Here is a 25,018-nt window from a genome sequence, read left to right as displayed (position 1 = left end):
TTTATGAAGAATATTAAAGTTTAACGTTAAGAAGAAAAAAAAAATTAATTTAAAGATTACATAATTTAACAACCTACGAACTATCTATGAGATACTATTCCACATGGGGCCTTCTTCTTTGTCTCGGTAGACGTCTAAACGAAGGTGGATTTTCATCATCATTGTTTTCTTCTTCGTTGTCGTCAGATGGAATCTCAGACCCCATTGAAGGCATTGTGGGTCGATAGCAATGCATTGTAGGAGTTGGATGAAATGCGAAGGGTGGTGTCATTCTTGAAGTACCAAACATCTGCGATGGACCCGGAGAAAAAGTATTTTCCTGCTCTGGACTCGGAAAAAAAATATTTCCCTGCGATGGAAAATTGATGTAAGTTGATGACACTTGTTGGTAGGAAAATTGGGCAGACATGTTGTTGTGGTGGTCCATAAAGCTGAATATTTGTGGTGGTTGATTGGGGACGAATTGAAATTGGACTTATTGTCCAAATTGTGCAACATTTGATGAAAACCCAACATGATGAGGGTGACCTTCAGAATGATGTGGTTGACTATCAGGTGACATTTCGTACTGTTGTTTAAAAAAATAATTAATGTACGAATTTTAAAAAATAACAATATCTAATGGGTACAAATTGAACTTACATAGTCATCAAATGTGTTTATAGCGAATGATATGAGTGATGTACCATTGCATGTAATTTGATTCATCATGCCAATGACCATTTCCGTGGAATGATACTCCCTCAATTAAATGGTTTTGTCAGTTATTCCACATTGTTATTCACCTTTGATGATATTGTGGCCAGTACCTATATGATCTCTTACGCATGTCTTCTTTGTGCACTTCATCGAGGTTGCATGGGTCGTGTCGAATGGGTTGTTGATACCCGAATTATCGCATCACTTGGTCAGCTTGATGAAATTCGACAGTTGCAAAGTAGATTAAAGGTACAACCGTCCGACTTACAATTGCCACATCAATTATAGTTAAACCAGTAATTTGAGGTCACCGATATGGAGTCCACAAAAATTGTCAACAACAGAAAATAACATTATTAATTTGTTGGATTACTCGGAAAGAATTTAATTGTTAGAGGATGAAAATGATAACCTGTTTCGGTTGCAGCTGATCTAGCGTTTTCTGGATTTCAACCACGCTTATTGCACTTGTGTTTGATCGATGGAAATTTCGAGTCCACCTACAATCAATGTTTGTCATGTCATAATTAATATGAAGATTTTTAATATACAATATTGAAAGGAAGAAAATAAATAGTAACCTTCTCGCAAGCGGAAATCCAACCCCGACAACAATGTCCTCAACACTCAATGGCTCAATGTTTGGTGAAAAACATGTCATTCGGCTCACGCCCAACACTGTAATAACAACATGCATCCTCCGATATTGTATTGATTTTAATTAATATCGTGATCCAATGCATGATACAAACACGCCAACAAAGTTGAACCCCAACAAAAGTTTGATACATTATTCAAGTCAGTCAATAACAATAGATACATCAAATGAATCTGACTGCCTGATGTGCCGGGCATCAATAAACTCCAAATTAATGTCAGTATGCACGCTTGTGCATTTTGCGCAATAATAATTTTAGTTGCATCGTGTGGTAAGTCTTGAAAAGAAGTATTCAACCAAGATATCTTGATTGTGTTTCCTTGAACCACAATTTCTAGTGGCACAAATCCCAACAATGTCTCATATAGAGATACCAAGTCACCACTACTAATGCCCGTAACAGGTTCCCCATCAATTGGGAGGCCAAGTTGAACGACAACATCTTCTAAAGTGATTGTTGTCTCTCCGAGTGGTAGATGAAAGGTGTGTGTTTCAGTTCTCCACCTCTAGACTAATGTCGTAAGTAGATGATGATTTATGTCAATGTTTTTCAATGTCAGTATGTGTCCGAACCCAGCATGTTGAATTAAATTTTGAACTCGATCATCAAGTCTTTCAGAATGTTTGAGAACCTAGATGGAATGTCATCTAGGCCTTATCAGTCTTTCGTTCCCCTCCCATAAAGCCTTTGTCACATGTTTATGTTGCAGCCGCAAAAGGGACATATCATATGGTAGTCGTGCATTGACTGCCATTGGTAGCTGAAAAAATGAAAAATATGAAAGTTCTAAATTTCTTAAATATCAGGACTTCTAAGTTGACAAAATAAATTTAATTCTTACTTGATGATATGGACGCCTAAACAGTAGTATAAGGTACAAGCTAGACACTTGATCTCTTGAATCACAAGAAGGAGGCAACAATGAAGGAAACGATGGAACGCTTGTGTGAACTAACACACCGATTTATATGAATTTGAATGCAATGTAAGACATTTTTTGCAACATATTCACGGTGCCATGCTTTCACGAGTGAATAGGAAACATTATAGAGAATCTCTTCCAAAGCACCAACTTTGAAATAAAGGATTATGGAGTGTTTGAATCAACTATGCAATGGAGTGATTCTCTGCACATTTAACAAGATTCTCACGTAAACCAAGTTATGTCATGAAGGGTTGCACATGAAGGAAAAAGCGAAAATGAATGAAGGAAAGCACATGGAGGAAAAAGCCAAAATAAGTGCAGGAAAGCACATGGAGGACAAAGCAAAAATAAAGGAAAGCACGCGTAGGAAAATGACAAAACAAGTTTAAGTGAAACTTGTATACCATGTTGACAATTTCACTTTGAACTTGTATTTATCATTGGAGATTTTACCTTAAACTCGTGAGTCCCATATTCACTCATTGAATTTGATGAAACAACTACATTGCATTATTAAATTTGATGGCATAACTAATTTACGTGAAAGCACATATAGCACAGATAACTTGAGTGAATGGGAGACCAAAAAACTTATTCAATTCCTTTTAATAATTTAAAAGTTTCCCGTAACTATGTTATATATATATATATATATATATATATATATATATATATATACTAAAAGCAAACAACCAATGAAAGGAACTCTTCCTTGAACCACAAAATCATCAAACTTATTTCATAGTTTAGGAAAGAAATCTTTGTGGGAAGTTTCGATTGGAGCAGAACTTGTCTTAAATATTCCTCTTCACAAGGTAATACTTTAAATTTTGTATTAAAATATTTTCTAACTATTCACGCTCATTGCATGCACTTTATAATAACAATATTAATTACATGTTGTATGTGGTAAATGCATCCGTTTTACAATAGAGACAGTTTTATTAGCACCCAGGAGGAATCCGTAATCAGAGATATTATTAATGAGTTTAGTGAAGACGACAATGTTGATGATTTACCCGAAGATGGTGGTATCGCAATGTCATCACTCCAACAAAGTGAATTCAATAATCGATCTAGACAAATAGTTCAATATGACATTTCTGAACGGATGACTTTTCCTAATAAAGAGGCTACATTGGTTGCCATCAAACAATATCACATAGCTGAATGGTACAAATTTGTTGTCATGAAGTCAAAGACGGATCAATATGTAGCCCGGTGCATTGCCTACAATGATGAATGTCAATAGTGGCTTAGAGCATCCTTCAAGAAAATTCATGATACATGGGAGATCAAAAAAATTGAAGCACTCCACACATGTTTGTCGAGTAATCTTTCCGATGATCATGTACATTAAGGTTATTAGAAGACACTCTTTGTTTCGGAAAAAAACTTTATGTTATTGGTAATACCGAAGAGAGATATTTTTTGATTTTATATAGTACACTTGTCAAAATCTCCATGAGATAGTTGCTATGACTTATATGTTATGTTGTGTTCATTCTTATTATTTAGAGATGTTTGACAAATAATACTAGTCTTGGAAATTTTTATCGAATGTACATCAGAGTTGTTTGAACTTGGTTTTTTCAAAGAGAGTCATGAGATCTTCATGGCTTGGTGTCTAACATTATAGAGCATTTGCTCTTGATCATCTTCTTGTATGTCTTGATCTTCTTCTTGTTTAACTTGGTCTTACTTATTATAAAATTAAAATAAAGAAACTAAGGTACTCTGAAGACCCATACAAATTGTGGTTATGGAAGAGATGCAAGTATGAAACAAACCATATTCTCCTTTCAAATTCTCATTTCCGAGTAAGACCAACGTAATCAGCGAGACCGTAAGGTTCAAACCATTCTGCAAAAAAACCATTCTTCCTTCTTGGATTACGCTTCATGTCTTTGCAAAGTTGATCTTGATACCAAATTCCCCAACTAGCAATGCATGATTTCCATGAATATGTTCCACCATATCGCTTCATGTTCTCTTCCCACACTTTCACGTCCTTTTCCATCTCTCTTATACTAGGCAGTTCAACGTTTCCATCCAAGAATTGCAGCAGCCACAAGCTTCTCATTTCCGAGGCAAAAATGTTTGATACGCTGTCAGCATATCCTATTATTGCCAACTGTGGAATCCGAGGGTGAATTATTTCCCTGAAGCGGAACACAGATTTAGTTAATTTTTTTGCTTTTGTAATTCATTGTTTTCATCCTTCTAATTGTAATTTAACTCAATGTATATGAAAAGGACTAAAAGAAGTGATCTAACATGTTGAAGAAAAATGGTTCAAACCCAGCCTAACCTGTAGAGAGGAACTGTGGATGTTGCTGGCCCAACGATGTAATTTTGGAAAATTGGGGATTTGAATATGTTTTTGATCTTCTGATCACCTTTGTATCCAGTGGCAAAAATGACTAGATCAGATTCTATGGGTTTTGATTCTCCATCAATCATCACACCTTCTCTGCAGAAGCTAAAGCTCTGTGAATTCTTTATCAGGATGGTTCCTTCCTTTAATTTGTCAAAGAAGTTATCAGGAAATACTCCAAGCAGACATGTGGAGAGGTCATGAACAATGCTGTGATTAGGTACCAATCCATACTTCTTCAATGGCAACTTCCATTTCAGAATATTTTCTAATACTTTAGAAATTCCCCATCTCTGAAAGTCAATAATGGAGCATGTGATTTCTAAGAATATAAACTAAGAACAAGATATTAAATGATTAAAACCAGTTTATGCAGATAACTTGTCTAGATCTAAACTAATTTTACTTTACCTTTTAATTTTCTCATTTTAAAAGTATTTGATACAGAAAAGTTTATGTAAACAGTATTGTTACCAATGGTGAAAATAAAGTGGCCAGAAGGCCAAGAAAGAAGGGTTCTCCTGGCTTGTGAACAAAAAGCTCTGCAAAGCGGTTAAAATATAAGAATCCAACAATAACTCCCCAACTGTTAAAATCTGGAAAAAACCAGTAGGAAGTCCTTTGGATGATTGTGCAAGGATGCATGACTCCTACAAAAGTGATTAGTGGAATGAAATATCAGAAGGGAAACATTGAGAACTACTAAACTAGCTAGTGGTGTAGGACAAAAAACACAAATAAATCCTTCTGCAGGTTGAGTAGAAAATGTTGCAACCAAAACAATTTCTCACCATTTGCATTTGCACATTCAGCTGCAAGATCAAGAGCAGATTTTTGTGAGCCTATTATTGTAACTCTTTTTCCTTTGACCAATTCAGTAGCAGTCTCATTGTCGAGATTGGAGTAGTCCATGGAGTGCATAACTTTGCCATTAAAAACTTCTGGGCCTTGTCCCGGTGGGAATTCAGGAATGTTTGGAAAACCACTATATTTCCCAATGCAAAGAACAACAAACTCAGCCTTATGTACCTGTTCATATAAATGTTCAATTTGGTATATATTATTACTATAAAACAAAACACACCAAATGATAAAAAGAATCTAAGAATAAACATGTTTCTTTTTTACATAATTTGAACTCAAATTTATCCTCCATGCCATTCAACAAAATGATGTTTATGCATACATAGCTAACTAGAGAATACAAGAATCTCGAGCAGATACTTATTCCAAGAACAATAAATAGTCAAATGAAGGTAAGACTTGCTCAGATTATAGGATAGAAGCTTACCAAAGTAGAAAAAAACTATACATAGATACCTCTAGGGATAAATTCTTGGTATGTTGCACAGAAATATGCCAAGTTCCTTTGGAGCAAAAGGGCCTGCCATTACCACCCCAATATTCCCATGACTTCATTTCTTCACTAGACTCTCCACCAACATAATCTATGTCAATGACTCTGGAGTTGAATCTAATGTAAGGAATGAGGGAAAAATGTTCAGCATAGGAGTTAAGGTAGTCTACCACTTGGTTGTGACTTGGATTATTTTCTTTGACTGAAGAAGGCCATGGAAAATCCATGAACTGGTAGCCTTGCTTATTGCTTTGGAGCTTGGTGGACTCCATAGTATGTCTCCATAGCCCTCCAACACCATCATCAACTTCAAACACAGTTGGATTAAATCCAAACTCTAGAAGGTATTTGCAGGCCACAAGGCCACTGGTTCCTGCCCCGATAATTGCAACTCTTCTTTCCATTTCACCTATGGAGACAACAATTGCAACCAACTCTTTGATCCAATGGTCAAAGATTCTTGAAAAATGCTTTAGAACTATATTAACAGTACACGGATTTGTCACTTGCTGGGTGAATATATAGATGAACTGAACTATTCTCTGAATTATATAACTATTTGGACAAATTAAATTGCATTATAATTTCATAAATTATATTTGAGTTTATTAAGTTCTATTTAGGATAATTTGTTTTTTTAAAATTAAACAAAAAGTAATGTTCTTTGCAAAGATGCTTTGTTATTTAATTAGCTCTGATACCAACCTTGTCTAAATTATGTACGATAAATTATTAGGTGTTCTTACACCGCTACATCCACCAATTACAAAATATTGATTAAATATCATTAATTATTTTATCTTAAATTTTGAAAACTTAAATATGTGTCAGGTTGGTCCCATAGAACTTATGGTGACCCGGGGCCACCAAATATTTTTCCTATATACTATTTATATGATTATTTTAAAAAAAATTAACAAGTATAATAAAGTCTTACTCGTCTACTTGGTCTTAATTATACATCTTTCTTAATGTGTATATTTTATTTCACTTTCCTAAACCACTTTAATTATTGGTATTCAAATCTCATTATTCTAAAGAGATCAATTTAAAAATATATTAAATGGAAAGAGGGGATTAATTTAAAAAATTATTAAGGATAAATTTAGAATAATAATAAAAATCATGGACAAATTTACTATCATCCACTAAGTCAATTAATTTTCTTAAAAAATGTGAATTAATTAAAAACGATAGAGACATACGATTATATTTACTATAAAGAGAAATAAATAATGTATCATATGACTAGAAAGTGTACAGCTCTGTAGTTTTATTATTTTATTGTCTGCCAATTCAATTGCTGAATTTTTTTTTTATGGCATAGCAAATCAAATGAAAAATCTTGTCTCTTGTAATTATTATTACAAAAATAGTACAATGACGAATGGACAAAATAACACAATAATGTATAGTACAAGTAATTGGTTCAAGCCAAAAGCAAAATATTATTTCTTACGTGTGTGTGTATTTTAAATAAGAGTAGGTTACACGAGGTTTTTGGATATATATTGTTTAGGGTTATCTTTACAAATAATGGTTGAAGCCAATGCAAAAAGCATTTTTTTTAAGGACATATTTTTAGTGGCACTAAAATAATGCACTCTGATTTATAATTTAAACTATATGGTATAAGCTACTAGATTTTGGCTGGTAAAATATTACTATCAACTACCCATTAAAATTAATGATCATATAATATTAAATGCTAACACTCAGAATTTCTTTTAATACTAATGCTTTTCTCTATGACTATAACTTCCTAAGTTTTGCTGATCTCTTTTTTCTCAGGTCTTAAGCTATTCGAATTCTTTTCTATGAAGTCAGAAGCTACTATTTTCTCTAGTAAATTTTTTTTGCCTTTTGCTTCTCTGTATGCATCGATCATCAATTTATAAGTGTTGTCTGTGTAAAAAGTAAAACACAAGGAGATAAAAATGTGATATAAAATTCATTTTTCCAAAAGTGAGTACCAATTTGAGACTTATCAAACTTTAATGTTGGAATTTTCAAAGATAATTTTTCTTTTTAAAAGGGATATCAATTTAAAATAATAATTATAAGGTAAAAGCATCTAAATAGGACAAAGTGAAATGCCTCCGGTAAAAGAAAAATGAGATCCTTATTTCATTAAAATTATGAAAATGTTAAAAGGAAGAAGTTATTCTTTGAAGAATCAAAAAAATGGTTACATATTTGAGAAATAAGTTTCTTTTATTAATAAAAAAATTAAATAAATAGGAGTATGGATACCTAACTCTTATAGAAAAAACTATTTAATATAGTCTCTAACGTAATTTGATAAATAAGTTATTTAAATATAAGTAAAAATAGTAAGAAATGTGAATGTCAAAACTAGTTAGGTATGTATCTTTTCACACACACGAATTTATATTGCTTTACAGTAACTTTATCAAAAGTTATTACAATAATAAATTGTTGATCCCCTTCATAACCCTTTTCATATTAAGAGGATATATAGCCTTATCAACGTCCACACATTGAAATAGTTTTATCAATTCTTAATTACCAAGATTACAACCAATCTAGAAACTACAACAAATTACAAAAAATGTTACAACACAACTGAAACAATTCATTAAACCAACACTTCATCACAACCTTCTTGAAATCTTTGGAGTGTACAAATAAGTGGATGAAAAATGTTAGAATCTCTTTGATTGCTTGAAAATCTTATGCTCAAAATTTCTGCTTCAAAACTAAAGCTAAGTTGTTTATTTATAGATTTTGAAAGTCACTAATTAAAACAAATTTTAATGTATTTAATCGATTATTGTTCACATTAATTGATTATTTTATGTAAATTTCCTTTAATAGGAGCTTGTGCTTTAATTGATTAATTCATCAAATAATTGATTAAATTAGTTATTAATTATTAATGGAGCATGTTTGATCGATTATCTAAAGACTACAATCAATTATTATCTTGAAAATCAACTATTCATTTATTACGGAAACATGTTTAATTAATTATTTCAAGAATGTAATCAATTATAATCTTAAAATATTTGAAAATACTTATGACAGTTTTATGTTTTAATCTATTATCAACACAATAATCGATTAACCTATTCTAAACCTTATTAGAACCAGTTTAATAAATTAAACAACCATATAATCAATTATTTTAAAACATTTTCAAAATCAAATTATCTTATTTTACTTTCGTTGTATGTTGAGAGTACACTTAAAAAACAAATACACATAAAGCATAAACACATCTATAACAACATCATCTTCATTGTTCATGAAGATTCATCATCAAAATATTATCATTTGAGGCTTGAGTGTCTTCTAGACCAACAATCTCTATATATAGAACAAGAGAGTTAAAATAATTAAGACAACCCATATATGAAAACTACAAATGGTGGACAATGGACAATCTAACTAAACTTAAGAGTACTAGATGTTTTCTAACACATATGTAGGATTCTCCTCAAAAGCTACTTAGTTCATACCTCCTCAGACTCAATATCATCTTAAAAGAGATGTAGTCTAACATTAATGTATATTTAAGGATTTAGTAGATGTAAGTGTTTTGCCTATCACAATTTATAGTCACACAATTATAAACAATGCTCAACTCTCCTATCATCCCCTTCAACAACAAAGTTCTATTGTTAGTGTGATACATTTAATCTAAGTGATAAATAAAACCACCATTAATTTCAAATTGACTTTACAACAAATTATTTTTCTAAATAACGTGAAAACATACCCACAAATTGACTTTCTAGTATTCACATTCACTACATAAAATGCCTCTATAAACTCTTCTATAAAAATGAAACAAAAGTGACAAGGGAGGACAAGAAAGAGGGGTTTGATTAGGATTTAGTTCAGTATAAGTAACGATCTCTTTCTTTGCACTTCACCCTTTGACGAGGTAGAAGCTATCATTTATTTTTTGCGTTAGTTTCTTACATTTCTGTCCATGGATTTATTTTCTTGTAATGAAAAAATGTTTCAACTCCGTATCTATTTTGACAAGCCGTGCATAATGGATGAATAAGAACACATGAAGTGTCTTATTCTCTATAATATGAAGATTGGGCTAACATTTTAAGACAATTTTTAGGTTTAAATTTCTGGTTTGATAATCACTACCCTGTAAGTTGTATTTATTACCTTGTTATTGAATTTGCTTTAATATTTGGTTAGGCAAAAGATAATGGGTTGGAAGATGGTGTTGTCACGATTGAAGAAATATGATCAAGGATTGAGTCTCAAGGACTAGGTAATTTGTTAAAGTTGCACGAGGTGTTTGACTTAGAATTTGTGAAGTGTTTCTAGATGTTACCTAGGATAAAGTTTCATTGTGTAATAGTTTGATAAATTTCTAATTTCTAGAAAGAAACACCACAAAACAATTTAGAATTTTCTAACAAATATGTGAACTAAAATGCCTAAAATATAGGAAAAAACCCTAAAAAATAATAAAAAATAAAAAACTGTTAGTAAATGGTTGATTATTTAAAAACTTGGACTTCCAATCCCCTTTGGGTCTTGACCATTGGATTCTTTAACTTATTTCGAACAACTTTTATTTTTATTAACACATTTCAATTCGAATTCTCTATTAAAAGAGGTCTTGATCAATTAAAAAAAAAATTCTTCTAAATTTTGGTTTATTCTCCTAAGCAACTACCACAGGACCAAAGAAATCGCAACAGTCTTCATCAAAACAAAAACTCTAACATATATTCAGAAAAATAAGATTGGAATTAAAAAAATATAAAAGTGTATGAAAAAGATATGGAGGTGCAGATAGAATTTGTCAACTTTATTTTATGTGCAGTGTTTTTGTCATTTGCAGGCTGAAATCCACATATATTTTATGAATGTCATATGGCTGTCAATTTTGGGCTTGGTTCCAACATAAATCTTTCATGATTGCCGCAAAAATTTTCAAGTTCGATCTTTCTTGATAACTTGTATATTTTAAATTTCTTAGAGAATGAAAGGGAGTTCTTAATTATGAGTAAAATTTAGATTATTTTAAATATATAAAATCTGTTTATATATCTTATTATTAAATTTTCAGATTATAAAATTCAAATAAAGAAATTAAGGTATTGTAAAGACCCATACAAATTGTGGTTATGGAAGAGATGCAACTACCAAACAAATCATATTATTATCCTTTCAAATTCTTATTTCCGAATAAGACCGACATAATCAGCGTGACCATGAGGTTCGAACCATTCTGCAAAAAAACCATTCTTCCTTCTGGGATTACGCTTCATGTCTTTGCAAAGTTGATCATGATACCAAAGGCCACAATTAGCAATGCATGATTTCCAAAAATATGTTCCACCATATTGCTTCATGTTCTCTTCCCACACTTTTACGTCTTTTTCCATCTCTCTTATACTAGGCAGTTCTATGTTTCCATCCAAGAAATGTGCCAGCCATAAGCTTTTCATTTCTGCAGAAAAAATGTTTGACAGACTCTCTGCATATCCTATTATTGCCAACTGTGGAATCCGAGGATGAATCATTTGTCTGAATTCATTGGTAAACATTGGTCACGGTTAAAATCTTCACATAATCAAATAATATAAGATTAAATACAATAAGCATTTCATATTATAAAGTTATAGGGCTTCTACAAAGAGAGAATGACCTGTAGAGAGGAACTGTTGAGGAGGTTTCTGGCACAACTATGTGGTTTTGGAAGAATGTAGATTTAAACATGTTTTTTATTTTTTGGTCACCTCTGTATCCAGTGGCAAAAATTACTATATCTGTCTCTAGGGGCTTAGCTTCTCCATCAATGATTACACCTTCATTGCAGAAGCTACAACTTTGTGATTTCTTTATAAGAATGGATCCTTCTTTTAGTTTGTCAAAGAAGTTATCAGGAAACACTGCAATCAGACATGTGGAGAGGTCTTGAAAAAAGCTGTGATTTGGTATCAATCCATACTTCTTCAATGGCAACTTCCATTTTAGAGTAGTCTCAACAACTTTAGAAATACCCCATCTCTGAAAGTTAACAGAGGAACTGTGTATCAACATACTGTTATATAAAAATTGAAAATTTGGTCTAGTTATATGTGAAAAAATTTACAATCTTATTTCTTTAGCACTAGAGTAATTGTGAAGAACTATATAATGTTACCAATGGTGAAAGTAAAGTGGCCACAAGTCCAAGAAAAAATGGTTCTCCTGGCTTGTGAACTGAAAGCTCTGCAAAACGATTCAAGTATAAGAATCCAGCAATAACTCCCCAAATGTTAAAATCTGGAAGCAACCAGTGTGCGTTCCTCTGGATAATTGTGCAAGGGTACTTGACTCCTATCAAAGTTATTAGAGAAAAGAAATATCAGAAGGAAAGATAACTAATTATTAGCTAGTGATGTTGGACAAAAAACTCAAATAAATCCTTCTGCAGGTTGAGTAGAAAATGTTGCAACCAAAACAATTTCTCACCATTTACATTTGCACATTCAGCTGCAAGATCAAGAGCAGATTTTTGTGAGCCTATTACTGTAACTCTTTTTCCTTTGATTAATTCAGTAGCAGTCTCATTGTCGAGATTGGAGTAGTCCATGGAGTGCATAACTTTGCCATTAAAAACTTCTGGGCCTTGTTCTGGTGGGAATTCAGGAATGTTTGGAAAACCACTATATTTCCCAATACAAAGAACAACAAACTCAGCCTTATGTACCTGTTCATATAAATGTTCAATTTGGTATATTATTGCTATAAAACAAAACACACCATTGTAAATGATAAAAAGAATCTATTAAGCATGCTTTTTCTTTATTCTTTATTTGAACTCAAACTCACCTCACACGTGATTAAAAAATTTAACTTTATGCAAACAAAGACAATGATGTCATGTTACTGAAAAACAGAATACTAAGAACGCCAAGGAGATACTTATTGACAGAACAATGAATAGAAAAAGGAAAGTGAGACTTCCTCAGATTAAACAAACTATAAATACATACCTCTGCAGATAAATTCTTGGTATTTTGCACAGAAATATGCCAAGTTCCTTTGTGGCAAAAGGGCTTGCCATTACCACCCCACAATTCCCATGACTTCATATCTTCACTAGACTCTCCACCAACATAATCTATATCAATGACTTTGGAGTTGAATCTAATGTAAGGAATGAGGGAAAAATGTTCAGCATAGGAGTTAAGATACTGCAGCACCTGGTTGTGACTTGGATTATCTTCTTTTACTGAAGAAGGCCATGGAAAATCCATAAACTGGTACATTTGTTTATTGTTTTGGAGCTTGGTGGAGTCCATAGTATGTCTCCATAGCCCTCCAACGCCATCATCAACTTCAAACACAGTTGGATTAAATCCAAACTGTAGAAGGTATTTGCAGGCAGCAAGGCCACTGGTTCCTGCCCCGATAATTGCAACCCTTCTTTCCATTTCATCCAGGAAGCAGAAATTGCAAGCAACTCTCTGCTCCAATGTCAATGATTCAGGGCTTTAACATGTTGCAGGGAACTCTTGGAAGTATATTAATAGTAAAATCTCATGAATGTTGAATGCAGAGACGTGTGGCCTTTTTCCTATGTAGCCTTGACTTGTTCATCAAAATCTTGTAAGGCAGGGATAATTGTTGTATACTATCTCTTCACTGGTTTAATAATGACTTGGATTCCTTTCTTTTGTAAAATTTTCAATGATGATGTCTGAATTTTTTCTCTCTGAAATTTTAGTTCCTCATTTGAATTATCAGTAAATTTGCTCTATTATTGTCCACGTGATGCCTTCTTTTCATATAGCTATGGATTCTTTATCTAAAGAAAAAGATTTCTTTGACGTATAGTGAAAACATACACTGACAACACATTATAATAATATAATAATATTTTATTTAAAAAATAAATTAAATATAGTGAAAATATTATTTTATTGGTTTATGAAGTATATGTTTGTTATTTATGACGGTGTTAAGATATCGCCATCTTATCACCACCTTATCTAAAATGAGACAGGGAGATAAGAAAAGCATGCATAATACAAATACTTTTTAAAATTGAATAATGTTATAAATAGTTAAAAGTTAAGAGATCAAAATCATGTAAAAATAAGTTCAAACAAAATTATGGATTTTGTAATATATTGAACAAAATTAGAATCAATTCTTTGTAATAGAAAGAAAAAAAAGTGAAAAACATATACATTCGAAATGGGGAAGACTTTTGTAGATTTAAATAATTTTTAATATGTAATATAGTACCTTTATTTTAGTGTAGTTCCTGTTCCGTGTGTCTTTTTTAATTGTCCCTATTTATTTTCATTGCATTATAAAAAAAAATCGTTAAGGGATAATATAAATAAAATCACTACAAAAAATCATGTAAAAAGTGGCGGTTTTAATATGACGGTTATTAATAACCGCCACAAATTTCAGTATAATACGTCATTTGAATAACCGCCACAATTTTCTTTCAAAAATATGTCATTTCCAACTAATTATCCTTCTGAATTAAAACAAGTTTTCCTTTTCTTCATTTCTTCATTACCGCGTTGCGAGAACTGTTGGGCCTACTTCAACACCTACTGCAAGCTTGAGCAGTGGTTCTAGTCTTGCTCCCTCTGCGACAACCTCAATGGCCTCTCCTCCGACGCCATCGAACGCTACTTTAGTCCTCAGTCCTGTGCCGAGATTATGTTCTCTTTCGTAGATCTCGCATTGCCTACGCGTAATTATGAAATTTACTTTTCGATTTTGGCTCATCGTTGTTGAATTGGATTGCTCTTGTGCATGTTTTTCATATTTGACTGTTTTGATTGGAACTGTTACAGAGGAATCGGCGAAGGAAGCGGCAATGCTGGCATGTCCGGTACTTGTCCTGTAAGTCTCCTAACATCTCACGGCTTATTGATTTGCTAATTGTGATAATTGGAACTGGATTTTGACAATTGGATGGTTCGGTGAGGTTAATTGATCAGGAGTTTATGGTATGCTACTGATTGTGAGTTTTGCTTTGGGTTCTCTGACTAGGACCTGGTGGAGCCTAAGAATTTTGTGTGTGAGAGCAGTATGGCATTTTACTTATAATTCTGTAGGCTATGTTGCTTATGGCGATAATAACTTTTATATGTCTAGTTTCCACATGGTTTTGATACTATCTCCTGTTCCCTTATTTAAGAGTTGAGACCGTCGATAAATATTTTTTTCTATATTAATTTTATCTAACCGACTGAAGAATGAGACGCAGATTCAAAACACATGGATCTTGTGTTTAGATATCGTGAATGATTATTAGATTACGTGGCCAATGTTTTTTCAGTGTTACTGGCCATGATTGCTGCAAGTTAGACTTATAGGGTTTGGAACTGTTTCGGTGGCTGTGTTTTCTGGACTAACTTTTGTTTGAATGAGAAGGTTGTGATTATAAATGACCTTTGGTTTTGATCCTTTCCCCTTATTAAGTCATTCTACCCATTTCTTCCTATTTCTGGTCCTTTTGATTCTGTATAGAAGGATGTGATGCAATGATTAAGTTGAAGATAGATGTGCCTGATTTGCATGTTTGTTATTCTATTCTGGCATTTGTTTCCTTCATAGTGTTCTTTAAAACTTGATTAATTTCCTAAATATACAGATGTGTCTTCTTTATCACTGTCATTTTGTAATCGAGAAAAATGTTTTCGGTTATACTGCAGCTTCTGAGGAGTTTCTAGAACTTACCAAAAGTGCACTGCTGGCTGCTCTGGAAGGTATTATGTTGACCACACCATTGCATCTGCACTTGAAACACTTAGACCAACAACTTCATGGGAGAGAACCACGATAGCAGGTCAAGGATTGGATGGTGTTCTAATAGGTGGGCGTGGTTTTGGGATAGCAATGGAAGCTCTCTGCAATTTCCTTGCATCTGAATATGGGAATACTTTTGCTTTAGGTTTGAATGGACAAATACAAAACTTGCCATTTATGACTTTTGTTAGTGTGATTCTTTAATGTTTAATCTTCTATATTTAAAACGCTTTAAGAAGATATTATTTCTTCTGAGAACTGCAGCTAGAGTCTTTGTCTTCTTGTCTGATCCCCTGATTATGGACACAAGACGATATGGTGAGCAATATGAAAGCAAAGGAAGGATGCAGATCGTGCTTTACTCCTAGAGCAGACACCCTTCTATAAAGATCTGGTATTTAAGTTATGATGTTGCTATTCCTGTCTCCCATTTTTTAGAAGTAAAAGAATTGACATATGTATTACAGGCTGCTGTTGCTGTTCAAGCAGGTGTATGTGTTGACATATTTGCTGTAACAAATGAGTACACTGATTTGGTCTCCCTAAAGTTTCTAAGTACTGAAATTTGGGGTTCCTTATTTTTGTACACAAGTACTGAGGATTCAACATTGCCCCAGGATATGTAAGTCTCATGTGTTTACATAATATCCTGAGACTTGCTTTACAATAAGAGATAGTTGTTTGGTATTTTCCGATTATTGTGTGACTGCCTCCAATACAATCTCAACTTGAGGTGGTTTTATATACCCCTTTTCTCAATTAGCCAATTATGTTTTATGTTAACCATATCAAAATAATGCTTATTATTTTGTTTAACTTCTTATTACTTCAACTAATCAATTGCAATTGAATTTATCACATATTGTTTTATTAATCACTTACTTTAAGTGATAAGCATGAAATCTAATTTGGTAACTGAATCCAAACGTAGTTGAAATCACAAGTGTTAACATTAGCACCTTACCCATCAATATTTATGTACACACTTTCACACATATCAAGGTATAAACTGCTACTGTTTACAACCATGTCTTTAAAGCTTTAATGCTTATACATTTTTTAATGTGTTTATTTAAGTGAAGTGAATTAAGTTGTAAATGTCATGTTAAACCTTATACTTGTATTATTTAGATTTGATACTTTTTATCATGAGTAATCCGTTCTAGTTCATTAGTTATTCCATCAATTGCGTAGTCTTTCATTTGTCGTCTTGTTTATTGTAAACATGGAAACTCTTCATTCTTTGTGCATAAAGCTGTAACTCTAGTTTTTGGTTTCTTCTTTTTTGTGATTCGAGTTTTGAATAAGTATTTTATAACATATCAAACACAATCTGATCTAGGCAGTTGAAATCATCTTTATATTAATTCATGCACCATTTTCTAGATAGTTATGTGATGTTCATTGCTCGTCATCCAAATTCCTAGAGTATATCATTGGCAAATGCTTAATTAATCCTCTGCTGCTTTGCTCTTAACTTGAATTGCATAGTTCTTACTAGTGGAAAATAGACTGCTCTTAGTACTCTATCAAACACATATATTAATATTATCTTTACTAGAATATATGAAAAATATTCAAAACTATCTTATAACTTAGATTTCTTATCATAATTTACTCAATTAATTAGTTACGATTGCGATAGGGTAGAAATAAGGATTAGTTGTTCAGGGTTTATGAATATATAAAAAATATCAACACAGTACAATACATTTAAATTAATATTATTTTAGTATTTCATTTTGTTTTATATCTCCCTCTTCTCTTAAATGGTAAAATCTCATAAGTCCATTTGACATGCCTTGTCACTAATTCACTGCAGGCTTCCTAAAATTTGGACATGTACTAGATGGATCCACCAATGAGGTATTAATATATTTAAATATTTCTTGGTGTCTTTTATTTTATAATTATAAGCAGACAAATTCATTAACTTAAAATTATTTATTTCAGGCGTTAGATTATGGAAGTGGTGCTCCATCACCTAATCAAGTAATAGGATCAAGTGCTAGAAGCAAAACTGATTAGGGATTTGTGTTTTAATTTTAAATTTGATTAGGGATGTATGAACTTTTGAACAATTACGTGTTGTAATTTTAAACTTGATTAGGGATGTATGAACTTTCTATGTATTTTAATTTTCAATTACATATAAACTTTTGAACATGATTATGTGTGTTTTAATTTTCAATGAAATGAATGGATGATTACAACTTTATACATTATTTTATTTTATTATGAAAAAGTGGTAGTTAAATTTTAGAATTGTATAAAACATATTATAAAAAAGATTATAAAAAAATGGTGGTTAAATTTTATTTATTTAGAATTAAAATTACGCTAGTTAAAAACGCCATTACTTACGTATATTATGGCGCTAGAATCTTCTTCAATGAATGTAAATTGTGACAGTTATAACTGACACTACTTACGTATATTATGATGTCAGAATCTTCTTCAATGAATGTAAATTGCGACAGTTATAACTGACACTACTTACATATATTATGGTGTCAGAATCTTCTTCAATGAATGTAAATTGCGACTGTTATAACTGACACTACTTACATATAAAAACCGCCACTATTTACACTATGTTTAAAGTGGCGGGTGTTGCGGCGGGTAGCGTAAAACCGTCACATTAAACTTTGTGGCGGCCAGTTCTATGGCGGTTTGACAAACCGCCACAAGCGTATATTGTGGCGGTTATAAACGCCAGTTTATACGAAAATAACCGCCACAATATACACTTTTTTTTGTAGTGAATGGTTAAATAAGTTTTATGTTCTCAACCATATTTTGAATTCAATTATTTATTTTTAAAAAAATTGAGTATCTAATTGTTAATTGAAAACTTAACAACTTTATTATGATTTTGATTGATAAGAAATGATTAGTTAATATATTAAAATGAAGATGTATTAATAACAATGTGGTTACTCGGATTAAGTTAGATAGGCTAAGTAAAATATATTCCTATTTGTAAGTTAAGAGTATCATTGAAGAGAGTCAGAGTTAAAATGTATGAAGAGAAATAGAACAAAGACATATAGGAATGCAAATAGATAAAAAAAATAAGTAATGATTGCCTTTTTTTAATTATTGGAGAAATTATACTTATGTTATCTATAATCTATATCTATATATAAAGGGGATTCCCCTTTTAACTGCTCTTAATTTTTTTTCCTATTTTATCCTTATATTAATATTTAATTTTATTATTGTATTATGGTCATTGTGTCATTTCTTATTTTCACTTTAACTGCTCTAAATTGTTTTCCTACTTTATCCTTGCTTAATATTTTGTTTTATCAATTTATTTTGGTTATTTGGACATTTTGGATTCTCTACTTTAACTGCTCTAAATTGTTTTTCTATTTTATCCTTACTTAATATTTTGTTTTATCAATTTATTTTGGTTATTTGGACATTTTATAATTTTAGAAATTAATAAAACAGTTTTTTAATTTTATTTTATTTGTTCTCACTACTTAACTGACAGGAAAGTGGAGAGAAATGAGTTACTTTTCTGTTTTAAAACTAATATTCTTCTTTATTAAATAAGCATTTTTTAATTTTAAAATTTTATTTTATTTGTTCTCACTTAATGGGCAGGAGAGTGGAGAGATTGATACGTTTTATTAGAGAAGAGTGGAGAGAGAGGGGTGAAATGTGGGTTTATGCACGATTACTTTTTTTAGGCAAAAAAAATTATATATAAGAAAACTATGAGAGAGGAAAAATATAGAAACATCTTAAAAACTATTATCTGATGTTATTTGATATTCTTTCTACCGAGTCCCAAGTGCGCGCAAATTCAATTTTGGTATTCTTTCAACAAATTCAATTTTGGTGCGTTTTCTTTCATATTTCTCAAGCACAAGAGGAAGAAGGAGATAGAGAAGAAGAAATCGAGAAGTTCCAAGTTGTGATGCTCAGCGTGAGCAAACGCCTTCATTGTTGACCTTTCCAACATCTAAATGCAAACGCACAGTCTTCCTTGGCTGCCACTATGCCTCCCGCCTCCTCAAAATTCTAATTTTGAGATTCTGAAACAGTGTATTACTGTTCCTCTTCACATTTCATCACAGCCACTTCACCATGCATTCGGTCTCCTCAATGCTTCAAAAACTCTAATTTTTAGATTCTCAAATGTGTATTGCTAATTTTCTTTATATTTCATCTCTTTTATTTATCTTATTTTGCTTTTCCTATTTCTTTAATATATACATTTTATTTTTTTCCAACAGGGATGTTTAGTTTATTTTATAAATTAATAACTTCAATTTCTTTACTCATTAAGAATCACATTATTAAAATAATATTACATTTGATTTATTGTGATAAAAAAATATAATTATTTAATTATTTTTAACATATTTAATTAAATATATATATATATATATATATAAAGGGATTATCCTATTTAACAGCTCTTAATTCTTTCCCTATTTTATCCTTATATAAATATTTGATTATATTATGGACATTGTTGTCATTTCTTATTTTCTCTAAAATATGTAATATATGTGGAGGAACAATTTTAAATTGAAATAGAGGTTGGAGACTTTTTTGAATTGAAAAAGTGGTTACTTTTCAAACAGTTGCCTAGAAAGAAGAATGTCTCTTCAAAATTGAGAGAAAGAAAAATATTAGTGGAATTACGGGAGAAGATGAACAGTTTTGAATTGCAAAAGTAGTAAAAACAGTTAATGCTTATTTAAAAAAAAAAGTAAATATGGATTATTAAAAGTAATCTCTCTACTTTAAAACCAGTAAATTACAAGTGTCATATACATTTCATGGAGGAAATTGTCATACAATAAGACTCTTATAAGTCTAATGGTTGGAATACAAAGATAAAACAAACACTAAATCCAATAATCTAGTGCAAATAATGCTTCTACCCAAAAGCCAAGTCCTATTTCTCAAGTGTAAGTGTGCTGTATTTTTTTTTTTAATACTGCGTTTACCTCCCATGTATAGCAATTAGTGAAACTAATTTATCAAGTAAAATAGTTTTTTTTTCTCAGCATGTAAAATAGTTATATTTTGTTGACAAAATAAGAACAAGAGAAGATAAACACGTAACTAAAATTCTGGAGAGAGAAGTAACTGGTGTAATCAAACATCACAACTAACGCAATTGCATCTACTCATTGACCGGTCAAACCTTTTGGGTTAGACCCATTCTCGTTCTTCTTTCCTTTTTTATTTTATTTTATTTATTCTTCTTTCCTAAGAAGTTGTATCTCTCTAACTTTCTTCCTCTTGCATTTTTGTAGTTTTCTTCATTTTAATTTTCGCATATTTAATTTTGAGAGCTTATCTTGCACTATTTGATGAGTTAATAATCAATTATAATTGAATACTTCTTAATTTAGAGTAAATATCTTTATGCTTTAACAATCTTTTAATTCATTTTTTTAATGTTTAACTTTAATATTGGTTTATCAGTTGAGAAAAGTGGTTATATTAACTAATTTAATCCTTCGTCAAAATTTAATTTAATTATATTGTCCGTAGGTCTCAAAATTTGTTGTTCTTGAACCCTCCCCTAGTTATTTCTTGGGTGCAAGTCACTTTTAGGAAAGGAAAGATATCCTTAATAATTGTAACAGTTTGAATTTGTGTTGAAAATGATATAAATGTAGAGATTTATGAGGTGTTATGTGTAGATTTCAATTGAAATTGAAATATAAGTTAACTGGGCTGTGGATAATCATTTTGGATTCACATAGTATTTTGTGCATGTTATAATGGAGAATCTTTTCAAATTGATGTTCTGAAGCTTATCAGGATCATTAGATTTAGTTGAAAATGATGCAGGTTTGAATTGATGTTCAATAATTTTTTTTTATCGAAAATAAGTAAATTTAATAAAATAAAATATTTGAAAGATATTTCAACCTTTCTATAAAAATATTCCCAAAATCATATACTATTAAGTAGGAAATGTTACAGACACATAGTCTATCCCAAAATACAAAGCCCATGGATTGTGGCCCAAAGGCTGACAAAGTCTAGGCAAATGCTTTCTACACCCAATCATTTTTAACCTGCACCCAACATATTTTTTTAATTTCCAAAAATGCCCTTAATTCCGGAAATAAAAATTTGGAATTGAAAATAATATATTCTGGAAAAATAAATACAGAAGTGGTTATTGAGTTTCGGAAATGAAAATCCAGAAAAAAATTAAAATTCTATTTCGGACAAAAAAATCTGGAATTGAAAATAATACATTCCACAGAAAAAAAATTTGAAAAAAAGATTATTGTATTTCAGAAATGAAAATTCGAAAACAAAAATGAAAAACTCATTCCAGATAAAAAAATCCGTAATATAAAATTTTGTTTGGAAAAAAAAAATCCAAAACACATATTCTGAAAAAAAATAAATTTAAGAACAATTTCGTCTTTTCCGCTGCAATCGGATGCAGTGATATGGTGCAAGAAGCAATTGCCCAAAGATACAACCATTTGTCACACAAAAACCAGAACATAAAAGATCCATGTACCTAAGCATAGCACTGTTCCATGGGATGCAGCACTTCACCTTCCATAACCATCATAATCCATCCATTTCTTCATGCGATTATATGACCAAACACAGAAATTTGGCTTACCACGTAGCTTTAAAATTTTGAATGGAGGGAAGAATGATAACTAAATCAAAGAATGCAAGAAGTAGATGAGAACAAAAAACTCGTTAAAGATGGTTGAGCCAGTTTTCGGTAGACTAAAGTCTAAATGAGAGGCAAAGTAACTTGAAATAAGAATCCTTCAGTATGTGTTTTGCATGAAACAACATTTATATTGCAAAGTGTCATTTTGTTGGATAATGTGTTTAGCAAAACAAGCATCCACCACCCAATTGTTGTGCTGTGTCAGAATCTTTAAAACCTCTTATTAATGATCATTAGATATATATACTTTTACATTATTTTTTTATCAGTAATAAAAAATAAATAAATGGGAACTACTTCAAGGGTAATTCAACCCTTATGCAAAATACACAAAATCCACTTCTAACAAATACCGCCAAACTAACTAACAAAAACCTTACCCTTATTAAAAAACCTGAAAAAAAAACTTCAAGAAACCATCCTAATACACACCTTAGGTTCCAAACACCAATTAGAATAGGAAAACGAAGCAGATCGAATTTTTACCGAAATCCAAGACCAAACATTTACTTGCACCAAAGCAAACACTTCAGACGCGTCCGTCACACCCCTTTTGAATATGATAAAATTCCTGTGATTCTAGAGTTCACTCACCACCCCAACCCAAATTGTGCTCCACACATCATTAACCGAATCTGAAGACAAGTTCATCCTGAATTGATCAAAGTTTGACATATGATCAATGTTAGACACAAACGATACTCCAAGCAACTTAAAACATAAACACCAAACACGTCAAGCAAAACTGCAATCGAAAACAAATGGCGATAAAACTCTTCCTCCTTCCCACACAAACAACACAAAGAATTTTCAACCAACACCCCTCGTCTTTCCAAATTGACCCTAGTAGCAAGCTTATTTTCAAGCGTCCTCCAAACAATAAGAACAACAGAAGATACGACTTTACACTGAATACCGGAAAAAAAACCACCTGATTACCCAAGGAAAATATTAAATAGGCATAAGCACCTAATAATTGTTATATTTAAACAACAAAAGAATATACATAAGTTGATTGTAGGGTTTATGTACCTACCCACTTCAAAATACTCAAATTTAGATATATTCTGATTATTTTAGATGTTGAATCCAATAGTACAGTATTCAACATTATCCCTTATTAAGTATTGTACTTAGAACGAAAATAAGTTAAGGTGTTGCAACTGGATATATATCTTTTATTGTTTAATCTTATTCATAGAAGTCCAAAAAACATACAAAGGGATAGTCCTTCAATTATTTTTAGTCACTATTATTATTATTCTAATTTTTTTACTGACTTAAATGTTAAAGATTTTTTTTAAGTAAATCTTTATATTTCACTAAATATCACCATAAAAAAATCTCTAACCTCAAAAATAAGATTTCAACTTGTGACTTCTTATTCAATGTCATTATGCCTTCTAATAAGAAGATTTAACACTTTATATTTTCTAAATTGCATTACTAATTTTAAGGAAAATCTCATTTTATTTTCAAAAAAGTCTAATTGGTATCGGGAGGAAAAAGTATTTAGGATTTACATAGTGAGATGACTAAAGTAAGAAAGTATAAATAGATTTAACCATTTTGATTTAAAGTTAGTTACTTTGTGGGGGTATTTTAATTCAAATTAATGGTAAGTTCAATTTTATTATATTTTTTTTTACAAATTTCATATTAAAAAAAAAGAGTAAATTCTATAAAAGTAAAACAGAAAAAATAGTGAAAAAAAATATTACTTTCTTAGTTGGTGTTATCCAATGAAAAGGAATATGGACGTATAAACAAGACTAATAACATAAAAGCAATATTTTGCTATTTTGGTGATAAAATTGACATGATATCTAGATAGCAATAGGAATTGATATTTTGTTGGATAATGTGTTTAGCAAAACAAGCATCCACCACCCAATTGTTGTGCTGTGTCAGAATCTTTAAAACCTCTTATTAATGAACATTATATATATATATATATATATATATATATATATATACTTTCACATTGTTTTTTTATCAGCAATAAAAAATAAATAAATGGAAACCACTTCAGGGGTGTTTCAATCCTTCTGCAAAATACACAAATTCATTTCTAACAAATACCGCCAAACTAACTAACAAAAACCCTACCCTTATTAAAAAACCTGAAAAAAAAAAACTTCAAGAAGGTTCCAAACACCAATTAAAATAGGAAAACGAAGCATAGTGAATTTTTTACTTGCACCAAAGAAAACACTTCAGACGCGTCCGTTACACCCCTTTTGAATATGATAAAGTTCATGCGATTCCAAAGTTCACTCACCACCCCAACCCAAATTGTGCTCCACATATCATTAACCGAATTTGAAGACAGACTCATCTTGAATTGATCAAAGTTTGACATAGGATCAATGTGAGACACAAACGATACTCCAAGCCACTTAAAGCATAAACATCAAACACGTCAAGCAAAACTGCAATCGAAAAACAAATGGTGATAAAACTCTTCCTTCTTCCCACACAGACAACATAAAAAAATTTCAACCAACACCCCTCGTCTTTCCAAATTGACCCTAGTAGTAAGCTT

The 25,018-nt window shown here is 31.3% G+C and overlaps 2 protein-coding genes and 1 long non-coding RNA gene across 4 annotated transcripts; 1 reads left to right on the top strand and 2 right to left on the bottom strand.

The window, feature by feature from the left end:
• Nucleotides 1-3,806: 3,806 nt before the first annotated feature.
• LOC137821923 (probable flavin-containing monooxygenase 1) lies at nt 3,807-6,673 on the bottom strand. Of its 2 annotated transcripts, XM_068626729.1 has the most exons (6): nt 6,188-6,510; nt 5,981-6,086; nt 5,452-5,689; nt 5,135-5,310; nt 4,595-4,953; nt 3,807-4,445 (listed from the first exon to the last, which is right to left on the bottom strand). In XM_068626729.1, exons 1-6 carry the CDS (start codon nt 6,319-6,321, stop codon nt 4,094-4,096), a joined length of 1,365 nt encoding a protein of 454 aa, XP_068482830.1. In that variant the 5' UTR covers nt 6,322-6,510; the 3' UTR covers nt 3,807-4,093. The 2 variants fall into 2 exon arrangements, with proteins under 2 accessions (XP_068482830.1, XP_068482828.1); XM_068626727.1 differs by having other exon boundaries at nt 5,981-6,673.
• A 4,486-nt stretch (nt 6,674-11,159) lies between these two features.
• On the bottom strand, nt 11,160-13,769 carry LOC137821865 (probable flavin-containing monooxygenase 1). The gene is made up of 5 exons (XM_068626653.1): nt 13,001-13,769; nt 12,477-12,714; nt 12,166-12,341; nt 11,668-12,029; nt 11,160-11,546 (listed from the first exon to the last, which is right to left on the bottom strand). Exons 1-5 carry the CDS (start codon nt 13,439-13,441, stop codon nt 11,195-11,197), a joined length of 1,569 nt encoding a protein of 522 aa, XP_068482754.1. The 5' UTR covers nt 13,442-13,769; the 3' UTR covers nt 11,160-11,194.
• Nucleotides 13,770-15,691: 1,922 nt separating this feature from the next.
• On the top strand, nt 15,692-17,951 carry LOC137822660 (uncharacterized). Its single transcript, XR_011082956.1, has 5 exons — nt 15,692-15,930; nt 16,050-16,179; nt 16,253-16,407; nt 17,608-17,651; nt 17,739-17,951. It is a non-coding gene; the product is annotated as an uncharacterized lncRNA (long non-coding RNA).
• Nucleotides 17,952-25,018: the final 7,067 nt, after the last annotated feature.

Source organism: Phaseolus vulgaris, chromosome 9 (assembly GCF_000499845.2).
Source record: "Phaseolus vulgaris cultivar G19833 chromosome 9, P. vulgaris v2.0, whole genome shotgun sequence".
Lineage (NCBI taxonomy): Eukaryota > Viridiplantae > Streptophyta > Magnoliopsida > Fabales > Fabaceae > Phaseolus > Phaseolus vulgaris.
The sequence above is the reverse complement of the archived record's forward strand: the minus strand, read 5'-3'. Positions and strand labels throughout refer to the sequence as shown.